This window comes from Miniopterus schreibersii (assembly GCF_964146895.1).
Source record: "Miniopterus schreibersii genome assembly, chromosome: 2".
Classification (NCBI taxonomy): domain Eukaryota; kingdom Metazoa; phylum Chordata; class Mammalia; order Chiroptera; family Miniopteridae; genus Miniopterus; species Miniopterus schreibersii.
Genome location: NC_138102.1, coordinates 175,533,138 through 175,545,785, shown reverse-complemented (window position 1 = coordinate 175,545,785; position 12,648 = coordinate 175,533,138). Strand labels below are relative to the sequence as shown.

Genomic DNA, 12,648 nt, shown 5'->3' with positions numbered 1-12,648 from the left:
AGGACTGGTTCCTGTTTGGTCAATCATGTAGCCTAGCCAGCACTCTGCAAATAGTAAGCCAACAAATATATGGAATTCCAGGGAAGGACTCAGATCCTGCTCAAGCCGCCTGTCATTATGTGGTCTGGAGGGCAAGGAACTGTGATTGATAGACCTACCAGAACCTCATGGAATAGGGGAAGGATGGTTTCGCACAGGAATTTTTTTTCACATAGCTAAAAAAATCGGGGAAAGATGCTGAGCAAACAACAACAACAAAAATATATATCTGCCATTTGTGTTTTATGTTCTGTAAGCATGGTTTAATACGTCACCCAGCTGCCCAGTGTGCTGTGTAAGATTATGCATGTTCTGCAGTACATGAGGGTGCTTGGCTGAGGGGATGGAGTGGGGCTGAAATGCAGTCCAGGGCTCCACTCGCGAGCTTCCTTTTTCTGGGAGGCACTGTGTTTTTGAGTTTACACAAAGGACGTGTATGGTCTCTGTGCACAATGGCCATGGTAGAGTATCTGTCTCTCTGTCTAACCGGAATAGCTTGTACTGAAGTAAGAGTACTAGGGGCAAAGTATGAATGGGACCCGTGTCTCTGCATCTGGATCCCGCTGCCAACTCACTGTAGACTCCGTGCTTACTTACCCCTGTTCTGCGTATATTCTCAGAGGGATGACTTGTCTTGGGAAATTCCTCTTTTTCTTTCTTCCCTACCCTCCATTTTTCTGTTTGTTGGTCAAGTTTCCGAAGAACGCATTTTGAGCTTTCTGAATTTTAGGGTGACTGAATAGTGATACGGGTATTGTCACGCTTCTTTCTGGTTTATCTACATTTCTCTGCATGTCCATTTTGATCAACCTAAGAATTCTTGAAGAAGGAACTGCCTCCATCCATCACTTGCCCTTCAGTGGAATAGATTTGTCTGAAAGCTCAATCGCTTTGAGGTTTGTTTTATATTTTGTATGATTAAAGATGTCTTTGAGGCAGAGAAATGCTCTATTTAAAAAGAGATGAGTGGGTTGAAGGAAAAGACACTCAATCAGACTCATTTTGGGCGGCCGGGAATCTCCTAAGTTCCAGACATACAGCTGAGCCTCTCATTACGTGGAAGGTTCTCTGGCAGCTCACTAGCCTTATTTATCTCTCTTTCTGGGACTGCTTAGTTTCTTCTCTGCTTCCCCCGGACATTGTTTCCATTCATCTGATTTTCTTTAAACACTGACTTACTCTGTATACATACCAATCTGCAGGCGGCCAAAATTGGCAACTGGTACTTAACCTGCTCATTGGATTCTCAGTGCAGGCCCACAGGAAGTCTGCAGCATCATCACTTGGGGAGCTTAAAGGAAAAGATTTATAGGTCTCAGACATTGATATTCTGAGTCAGTGGGTGTGCGGTCCTAGATTCTGTGTTTGGGCAGTGTTCCCTAGCAGGAATATCCAGACCCCTCCATCATCACAAGCGGGATAGAAGGCAGATGTGTGACAATGACATAGAGGAGCTCGCCTTAGCATCCACTTGTCCCCGACGCAGCCCCTCTTCTTTTTCTCTCTGCCGTTCCATGTTAGAGATCCCCCTATCCGAGACGAGATGGATATTCTAAGGCATCGAAAACAAATATTTAAGGATATAATAATTTTCATTAAAAGCAGCAGTCCTGGCAACAACAGTTCCTAGTCTAGCTGGTGGGTGGGCAGTCCGTCTAGGCCTTGGGGCCCTCTGTCCATTGTCCGGTCAGCACCGTTTCCTGAGAAACACCGCAGGCCTTGAGACCCATTGTGATGGATAGCATCGCAGGCATGCGTAGCTATGGCAGCAGCTGTTCAAACAGGCTACCTGGGCGGGAGGCATGATCTTGCAGCTTCAGTGCCCGTCACTCTGGAACTAGCTATGTAGTATGTATGTGTCTGTGTCTCTTAGTTCGGAGTCTTCAGAGAGCCTGGTCACTGGCCAGCCAGCCAGGGGCCTACTCTGGAATCGTGCATCCGAGCAGACCTTGAGAAGGGTACTGAGTGGTCAGTGCGTTACAAGCTTTCCTTTGGTTGGCTTGCACAGTAGAGGGTTAAATGAGTATTTGTAATCCCTTTTCACTTTGGTTATTTCCTAGATAACGGAGGGATTATATTACTAAATCAATTGTAACGAATTTTTTTTATGTCAGAACTACAAATATGACTCCAATTTAATTTTATATGTGAAATAAGTGCCCCGTGCAGTATTAAGATATTTAACACATGTTTTTATGGCAGACGTTATCATTGTCTCTTCATAATTTAATAACAAAATATCTATTAAGATATAAATAAAGTAACATGGTTTATTATGTAATGTGCTTAAAATATAATATACTTCTTGTAGCAGTTTGATTCTGAGACCTCTCTATAGTAATGGAAGCTATCACTTTAAGAAATTTGTCTACTGTAGAACCTCAGAGACTTGAAGACTTTACATAGGTATTAATTACATAAAATATGCAAAGATAAGAACAACTTAAAACCAAGATTGAGCACAAAAAGTGGCTCTGGTACTATATTTCTGCGTACAAAGCAGTTGTATGGCACAAAGCAGTTACGTGTTAAGCCCATGAAGTATAGTGTTAGTGTCTTAGGGTTTAAGAACATATGTCTTTTATATCTTTAACTATGAAAATCTTAAGTATCAAGATAGTTCATTTGATTTTTAAAAATTATTTTTTTTCTTTTCCAGATCCCATCCCTGTGTGGAACTTCTGAACATCTTTTATTAGTGGAAACGTCATTTTCTACAGAATGAATTCAGCATCTTAATTTAAACCAGCGTTCGTGTGGTTTGGATCCATCTGCTATGGTTCATGAAGCCTCAGATCTAAGGAGCACAGGGTCTTTTGCGATGACAATATGACTAATAGTAAAGGAAAATCTGTTACTAATAAAACAAGTGGTGGTCCAAGCGGTGGAGGAGGTTTTGTGGACTGGACTTTAAGGTTAAATACAATTCAATCTGATAAGTTTTTAAACTTACTATTGAGCATGGTTCCAGTAGTTTACCAGAAACCCCAGGAAGACAGGCACAAGAAGGCGAACGGCGTCTGGCAGGACGGATTGTCGCCCGCAGCACAGACTTTTAGTACTAGGCCAGAGCAACACGGGGAATACCACAGCTTCCCCGAGCAGCCTTTCCACGGCAATAACGGGCACACGCCTTCGAGCTTTAGCCAAAAGTACGACGACTATGCCAACTACAATTACTGTGATGGAGGGGAGACTTCAGAAACGACTGCCATGTTACAGGCCGAAGACGGATCCGGCGACAGTGACGAAGACGTCATTGTGGAAGCAAACCAGAAATTACCGAAGGAGTCCAGCGGGGTCATGGCACTGCAGATCCTGGTGCCTTTTTTGCTAGCTGGTTTTGGAACAGTTTCTGCCGGCATGGTTTTGGATATAGTCCAGGTGGGTTTTCATCTTTCACTTAACCGTCTTTGTTGTTCAAAGTGCTTTATGTAAGGTTATGCATCTCAGACTTTAGATTTAAAATGAACTGATGCCGATTCTGGTAGAGAATTTGTTCTATGTAGGTGTTTTCTTATTTGTTTTATTTTCGAAGTTCTAAGAGAATGGTCTCATTCTGGCCATAAAGTAAGTCTTCATAAAGTATCACAGTAATAAAGCTACCCCCAAATGGGTTCAAACAATATAGAGTGTTAAATAAAAGGTAAAAAGTCTTCCCTATTCCTGATCTTCAGACCAAACTCTCTTCACCTCCTGAGGTTACCTTGGTAGGAGTTTGTTGTATATGCTTGCAGTTTTCTATGCATATGAATATACATTTGTAGAGAGGTGTTTTTTTTTTCAGAAATAAAAAGGAAATACTATATATATTTTTCTGCAGTGTATCATCATTGCTTAATAATACATCTTGGACATCTTTCCAAAGTAGTAACAAAGATATTCTGCATTTTAAAATGAGTGCTTGATGTTCCATTGTATGTATAGACCAGAATTTATTATTCATTCCACTGTGCTGGTGCTGCCGTAGATACCCTTTTAAATATATCTTCATACTCTCATACTAATATTTTCATCTGATTTTTAAAAAACTGGTATTAGGGTAGGTGTATGCGTTTAAAATTTTATAGGTACTTATTTCTTGATACTGTTTGAGAGAACAGCACATGTATATTGGAAAAAGTCCCTTTTATGATTTCATGAACTTTATTACCTCTAGCCCTAAGGACTTTATAGTGTGTGTGTTGATTTTGTATCTAGCAAGTTGCTGAAATCACTTTTTTTTGTTTGTTTTTTAATCTTCACCTGAGGATATTTTTTTCTTGATGTTTTTTTAGAGAGTGGAAGGGAGGGAGGGAGAGGGTGGAGGGGAGAGAGAGAGAGAGAGACGTCGATATGAGAGAGACACATTGATTGGTTGTCTCCAGCTGCGGGGCCAGGGATCGAACCTGCAACCCAGGTATGTGCCCTTGACAGGGAATTGAAGCCACACTGGCCAGGGCTAAAATCACTTATTAATGTTAGTAATTTATCTGTAAATTCTTTTGGAATTCCTTCATCATAACCCTATCATCTGTGAATAATGACAGTTTTACCTCTTTCTAAATCTTATACATTTTAATTCTTTTTCTTGCCGTTCTGTACTGGCTAGGACTTCCAAAGTAGTATAGAATAGAAGTGGCAGAGCAGACGACCTCGTCCTGTTCCAGATTAGAGAGTAGGCTTTCAGGGGTTCCCCATGAAGCATGGGGTTGGCTGTTGATTTGTGTAATATTCTTTATGAGATTAAGGAGGTTTCATTTTTTGGTTTGCTATGGTTTCTTTTCTTAAAATTGTGACTGGATGTTGAATTTTATCAAGTGTTTTTTCTGTGTTTATCAATAAGATTATATGATTTTTCTTCTTTATTTGTTGCTGTGTTGAATTATATTGACTAAACCATCCTTATATTTCTGGGATAAATATAATGTGGTCATGATTCATTGTTCCTTTTATAAAATTCTGATGGTTAATATTCTGTTTAGAATTTTTGCATCTATGTTCATATAAAAGATTAGCTTATAATTGTCCTCATAATGTCACTGGCAGATTTCATATTTAGGTAGTGCTAGTCTCATAAATGAATTTTAAAATGTTCTATTTTCTCCTCCTATCCTTTTTTAAGTTTTATGTAACTGACATTATTTTTTCCTTAAGTATTTGGTAAAATTCCCTAATGAAGGTATCTGGGCCTGCAGTTCTTTTTATGGGATTTTTTTTTTAATATATCTTTATTGATTTCAGAGAGAGGAAAGGAGAGGGAGAGAGAGAGATAGAAACATCGATGATGAGAGAGTCACTGATCAGCTGCCTCTTGCACGCCCCTTACTGGGGATCGAGCCCACAACCCGGGCATGTGCCCTGACTGGGAATCGAACCCCGATCACCTGGATCCTCGGTTGACACTCAACCTCTGAGCCATGCCTGGCCGAGCTTTGTGGGAATATTTTTAATTACAGCTTGAGTTTCTTTAAAAGTCACTGGGCTAATAAAATTTTCTATTTCTTTTTGTGTTACTTTTGTTAAGTTTTTTGTTTTATTTTAACCATTACATCCCTAGCAATGTATCTAGCAGTGGTTTAAACAACAGACCTTTATTCTGTCAGTTCTGGAGGCTGGGAAGTCCAAGACCGAGGTGCCTGCCTATTCAGTTCCTGGTGAGAGCTCTCTTCCAGGCTTGCAGATGGCTCTCTTCTCCGTATGTCCTCACATGGTGGAGAGAAAGAGCTGTGGTGCCTTTTACACTTCTTGTAAGGGCACTAGCCGGTTGGATTAGGGCCCCACCCTTATGACCTTGGTTAACCTTCATCACCTCCTCACAGGCCCTTTCTTCAAATACAGGTCTTATAGGTTTGTTGTGAAGATTAAATGAGTAAGCCTAAAGAACAGTGCCTGGCACATAGTAAGCAATCAGTGAATGTTGATTATTAATATTTATTATTATTATTATGTGTTCTTATTTTTCATTGTTGTCATCATCATTACCACCATCACACCATCATCTCTGAAGGACGCATATTATCACTAGTACAGCAGAATTCCTAACCCAACATGAAACGTGGACAAAAAACATGTTTGTTAGTTTTCTGACAGTTTAAGGAATCTAGGATGCTACTGGAATTCCAGTGCCATTTTAGGCCCATCTTTTATATATATATATATATACTAGAAATTATTTTCAATTTTATTTGCAAGGGAGGGCTTCCCTTACGAATCCTTTGAACCAGGATTTTACCAAAGAATGATCTGATAAACATTTCCTAAACTCTCTTTAGGCCCTAGTTCTACACCTATTTGGAACAACCTCTAGGGAAACTTTGGGGACAAATTGAATTTTTCTTTCATCTGATGGATTTAAATTTTACTTTCCTCATCTGTCTTGGTAGTAATGATGGCTGTGTTCTTGATTTTTTTTTTTGGCATAAATTAATATGCTTAGTTTATAAAGCCTCTTACTAAGACAATCGCCTCTTAGTAGCATTTGTAAAATAGCACTTTGTGTTACTAAGTGATTTGTATGGTCTTTTCAGTTCATAAATTACTTTAATGTTTGTTATTTTCATTATCATGGTATTTCCCAAAGGTCTAGACAGGGCAGATCGTATCTTCATTTCATAGATGAAGAAACTGAGATCAGAAAGATACATAACTCATCTGGGATCGTGCAGTCAGGTTATGAAAGATCCAGTCCTAGAATCACATATTTTCTAATTTGCAATTTATTGCTCTTTTTATGATCTTATGCTCTGCAACCTTTTGCCTCAAACCCTAAAATTGGGACCAGAACATGGATGACTCAGAACCCCTGAGGTCAATTCTGGGTCTCATCTTTTGACCTTGGGAAAATCATTTAACTTCTCTGAATCTTTATTTCTTCATTCGTGAAATTAGATAACAATATTAACTGTAATTTTCCTGTGGGGTTGTTGTAAATAGTGTTGGAACCAAGATTCCAACCCATGTCGTCTCGTTCTTGAGTCTGTGCTCTTAACCATGAATTATATTAACTCTTGCCATCATAAAGGGGTAACGTAAACTAAGCGGTAGAGTGTGTAGCAAGCTAGATGTATCTGGGGATGTAGTGACTATCAGTTGTCACTCTCAACTCTCAGGATCTTCTAGAGAAACTCAAGGCTTCAGAGCTCTGGAGAATGGATTTAAGCTGAGTGTTCCCTGATTAAATGACTTGTGTTGTCATTCAAAATGTAAATGCAGCATTGGAAAAAAGGCTGAGATTTTTTGAAATGTCTTTGTTCTAAAATGTTTTTTAAAAAGTGAGAAAATTCTTTTTTTTTTTCTTTTCTTACAGCACTGGGAGGTGTTCAAAAAAGTAACAGAAGTTTTCATTTTAGTTCCTGCACTACTTGGTCTCAAAGGGAACTTGGAAATGACATTGGCATCTAGGTTGTCCACTGCAGTAAGTTTTCTCCTACCTCAAAGTCTGTACGTTCTCTGTGCTGTTTCTGTTATGGTGAATGTGTATCCGGAAACATTTTTTTCCTGTCTTTCTGACAAATTTCTGGACCTTAGTGCTATGCTGAGTATTTCTGCCTGATATGATACCCTGAGAGTCCTCTGGGTTGTCTGATCTGGAAATTATAGGCCTTCCTTTTCCCTGAGAAGTAGTAGTGTACTTGCCTCCTTTAATTCCACGGCATCTGGCAGGTATCATCAATGCTCAAGACATGGGACAAGTCAGATATTGAGATTCTTTATGATTCAGTGGATGATTCATATTTAAACTTGTGATTATAAAAGTAATACATGTTTATTGTAAAAACTAAAGAAAAGGGAAAAAATACAAAGAAGAAAACTTAAAACTACTCCAAATTCTTCACCTGCACATAATCACTGTTAGTGTTTTGGTATAGAGCCTTCTATACATTTATATGTGGGTATGTCACAGTGCAGATGCATACTGTATGTTCTAAAAGAGAATTAGAATCCTACAAATTCTTTTTTATAATCCATGATACCCATTTGAAGATAGATAAGATACATCATGATCATCTTTCCATGTCAATAACTGTAGACCAATACCATTATTTTATAGACTGTGTACTTTTCTGGAATATAGCTCTTCCACAGTTTAACCCATCGTCCATTATTGGATAGATAGGCTCTTTATAATGTTTATTATAAACGATGTTGTAATGAATATTCTTATGTATACGCTTTTGCATTCCTATTTCTTTTGGGCAGATTGTAGGACTATGATTACCATTCAGAAAAAAATGCATACTTTTAAGGCCTTAGATACATATTTCAATGTAGTCATCTACAAAGGTTGAACATTTTTGAAAATACTGCCATTAGCTGGGTCCTGAGTCATTTTTAGAAGCTGAAAAGGACGTTATTTTATCACTACAACATTCCTTGGGTGTTCACCATTGTGGGACCAGGTAATGGTTAGAAGCATGTAGTTAGTTCCATTGCCGCCCCCCTCCCCCACAAACACACACACACAAAAGTTAATTGAAAAAGTCACAGAAGTAGAAGTAAGCCATAGAAGAAGTGGGCCAGGAAACAAGTTAGGCAAAAGAAGGGCCTCTGGAGCTTAGAAGAAAGGCAAAGGAAAAGGCCTGGGGAAAGGAGTGGGTGAAGGCTCCAGAGAGAGCGCAGTGATCAGGTTATCCCTTTGATGAGCCATCTGCCCATTGAATGTCAGTCAGAAAAATTAACTAAGCCATCAGAGGATATTACTAATGGCAGTGCCTTTTATATGTATTTTTTTCTTTAAAGAAGCTATAGCAAATGAATCTGTCTATGAACTAGGAAAAATTATTGTGTATTTAAAGGCAACCAAGATGTGGAAGCTCAACAGTTTTGATGCTAATGGGAGCAGTCTCCCCCTCCTCCCATCTCCCCATTTTCCCCCCAGGCAACTCTGAGTTCCCTAAGGTTTCTTGAGTACAACCATGCTTGGAAAGGAAATGCATTAAGTAATGTTTTATTAACATTATTGGCTTGCTCAGTTAGGAGGAAATGCTACATGTGCCTTATGGCACTTTCTAAGCCCCATCCTTATATATAAAAAGTCACGTAGCCATACTCTGCCCAGGATGATAATGAAATATTGGGTATTAGTGAGTGCCCAGAATGTGCCGGGTCTGTGCTAGCTGCTTTACAAGGATATCTTACAACAACCCTGTGAAATAAGCCCTGTTATTCCTGGTCTACAGAGAAGGAACTGAGGCTTAGAACAGTTGAGTAACTTTCCTGAGCTAGTACATAATGGAATAGGCCACATTCCAGAACAATCCCTTTTACCTGCACAGGACACCCGTGTCAAAGTTTATAAAACCAGTCAATAATAGCAGTAACAAAGACCTAAGAGCCTCCTCTGCATTGTAGGGGTGCTCTCCTGAGGCCTTGGTCTTAGCACCCATACACAATATTTTTGGTACTTGGTATTTAAAATATTTTGACATTCATAATTTTAAAAATGACTATTTATGGATATAATCCTCTTGCTTATCTCTGTAGGTTGATGAGCTAGCGATGATGTTGGGAGATATCAGCTAGTCATTAAGGTGGAGCCAGACCTCATAGACTAGATTTACTTGGCTAAATTCACTTTAGTCTAGCCTATAATTTTGCATATAATCATTGTAATTGTTGTAATCACACACCTTGGTTTGGGCATGCACCCAACTGGGTGACATGGTCTGCCTCCAGGATTGACTTCTGGAAGAGGCCCTGGCATTGGACTCCAGGCCATTTGGTCAGGGAATTCTGTGGTCCCAGGTATCTGGAGCACGGCCTAGAAGGGGTTGAGGTACAGTTTGAAAGTGGACACATCACTTGGGCCCTATGCACCCCTCACCCTGTGTGGTGGGGCAGAGCCAAAGTAGGGCCAAACTGGGGCTTTCTAAGCCATGGGTCTCAGAGACAGGGCCTCTCTTATCCGAGTTAGAGTACTACTGATTCTAGATTCTGGGAGTGAAGGAATTCTCTAAGAAAAATTACATGACATAGAAGAGCTTTTGACCCTGCCTTGTGATGTACTTCTGCAAGATATTAAAATAAGATGGAGAGAAGATATATATTAAAAAGGGTTGCTTGAACAAAATAGTCTTAATATTGTAGTCTGAAGGTAACAATAATAGAACTTATTAATAATATACCTGTGGCTGCTTACAGAGAATGCATTTTTTTTAACTAGAACTTTCTTAAGTAGCCAAACAGATAGATGTACCTTGAAACATACAAGTATTTTTTACATGGTATCTGCTATAGAAGTCCTGTCATTCTACTCTTGGGAAGGTACTAAAATTGGTATGAATGCAACAAAAGCTGAGATTTAGATGGAAATTCTGTGTGTGTGTGTGTGTGTGTGTCTTGGAAGCCAGTTATATTGCTCCATTACACTTGTAGATTCAAAGTTTAAAAGATGAGTTTTTCTCAGGTGCTCATGTGAAGCAGTATGTGTAAAAATATTAAAATAAATTTAAAAATATAAATTAGGGCAACAATCTTAGACTCATCTGAAAATATTTAGAAAGCATCATCATCAAGCAATGTGCAAAGGCTTAGTTTATGAAATTATTTCAATGAAACTGCATCATCACTATCAACCAAATCTTCAAGCCTAGGAATTAAAGAGGAGATAAGTCTTTTATCAAATATTACGTGAGAGAAAATGAAGCCTAATAATTTGGTAACACCATCATTCTCAGCAGTATCTAGATTGGCAAAACTAGCTCCAGACAGTCTTGATTCACTAATGACTTCGTTTGAAAGTGAGCATCTATATAGTATTGAAAATATGAAGTCAGGTGACCACAGGATCAATCTAGCAGATCTCAGTGCTAAGAAATTATTTCTAGAAAATTTAATAATAAAATGGTAATACAATTTAAAAATTTGGTTAAATTTCATATTTTTCTAGTATCCCAGAAACTCATTATATATGGTAACGTTTGGTGTCACTGAATATTGATTCGAACACTTGGCCATTTGGCATCCGGCTGGAATGTTCTTCCACTATACCTTTAGCTTTTGTCTTAAACAAAACAAAACTGTTCTTTAGTTTTACTAATGTTTTCAGAGTTAATTATATATATATATGTATTCTATCTGTCATATGCATTATGTTTTGTGTTTTTTTAAATGTTATTTACTTATTTTTAGAGGGAGAGGAAGGGGGGGAGGGAGAAAAAGAGAGAGAGAAACATCAATTTGCTGTTCCACTTATTTATACATTCCTTGGTTGATTCTTATATGTGCCCTGACGGGGGTTCAAACCCACAACCTCGGCATATCAGGTCGACACTCTAACCAGCTGAGCTACCCGGCCAGAGCAATATACATGCGTTATGTTTTAAGTACTGGTAGATCACCTAGGTAGAACCCGATCCAAGAGGCTTTTTGGCAGGAGAGGTCTTGAAAAACAAAAGCAGCAACATTTAAGGGAGAAGGTTATTAGAATAAGAGTTAAAAGGTGGCTTTAGTTTGATTTTGTTGGAAAATGAACTTTGTTCTGATAAATATAGTTAAGCATTGCAAGCATTAAGCAACTTGATAACTTTGCCAGGAAAACTGAAATTTTGGCTAGCTTATCTCAAAGAAAACATATCTAAAATTGAATCACATTCCCATTAAAATGGAATCAAGGTGGATTTACTCTTTTATATTTGAGCTCTAGTTGTTTTGGCATATATAGTTTATATTAGATGTTTTCCTCAAATGTCTGGTCATGTTTGCTTGTCTGTTCATATTAATCCTTACCTGAGGATATGTTTTATGTATAAAGGTATTATTAACTTGAATAATTTTCCTGGATTTTTATCTTTTCAATAGTAGATATATATTATAGTAGATACTGTTACAGATACATAATAGTAGTACGTAATTGGAAAATAAGCCAAGTACAGTGGTATTCTGTATGTTGCTGGGTTTAAGTTCTGTTACCTGAGGCCTAAATTTTCTACTTCTAAATGCTAGACATAAAAGAGTCAAAATGGTATCCACTGTCCTAAAAATAGTATCTTTTTAAAAAGCCTGTAAAACTATTTCCCAGAAGCAAATTGCCAAACACAATTCGATGAGCGCTTTTCCACTGTAGGCAAAATTGATTTCTGTTGCCTCGAACCTCTTCTCAGAGAACTCCTGATTCTCTGGAATTATTTTGTAACATTCTACCTTTTAAATCCGTTAATTTAAAAACTATTTTTGAGTCCTAACTATATGCCCAGCACTTCTCTGTGCTAGGGGATCCGCAACAAACAAAACAGAAATTGTTCCTGCCTTCGCTGAGCTTACATTTCAGTGGAGGGATGTGAAGAAGTTGGCAAAACCTCTATCCTTAAGTTAGACTTTCAATTCAAATTGTAGCTCAATAAAGAAAAATTAAAGTTCCAAATAACAGTTTTAATAATTCAGATTTCCAGGCTTAGAAGAAGAAGTATACAAATGAAGACAGCATGAATAATTTTTCCAAAACACTGAGAAACATTAATATTTGCATTTGCTGGATACTTTGAGACTACGGTCCAGAGTGAAGTTGGAGAACAGGACCTGCTTTCTAGATTGATACAGGAAATGTTGATGCCGCACTTAACCTCGTGGTCTGAGGCCAGTGAGCTAAACCCCAGTTTGACCATAGTTAACACTACCCATAAATAATAA

At 38.3% G+C, this 12,648-nt stretch overlaps 1 protein-coding gene across 4 annotated transcripts in view; it reads left to right on the top strand.

Annotated features, from left to right (window-relative positions):
- Positions 1-12,648, top strand: part of SLC41A2 (solute carrier family 41 member 2) — a 73,641-nt gene that overhangs the window by 18,837 nt on the left and 42,156 nt on the right. For all 4 annotated transcript variants that reach the window (XM_081129544.1, XM_081129546.1, XM_081129543.1 and 1 more), the window contains exons 2-3: positions 2,699-3,423; positions 7,328-7,435. In XM_081129544.1, the coding sequence (XP_080985670.1) occupies positions 2,869-3,423; positions 7,328-7,435 (663 nt within the window). In that variant the 5' untranslated portion in view covers positions 2,699-2,868. The remainder of the gene's footprint in view (positions 1-2,698; positions 3,424-7,327; positions 7,436-12,648) is intronic.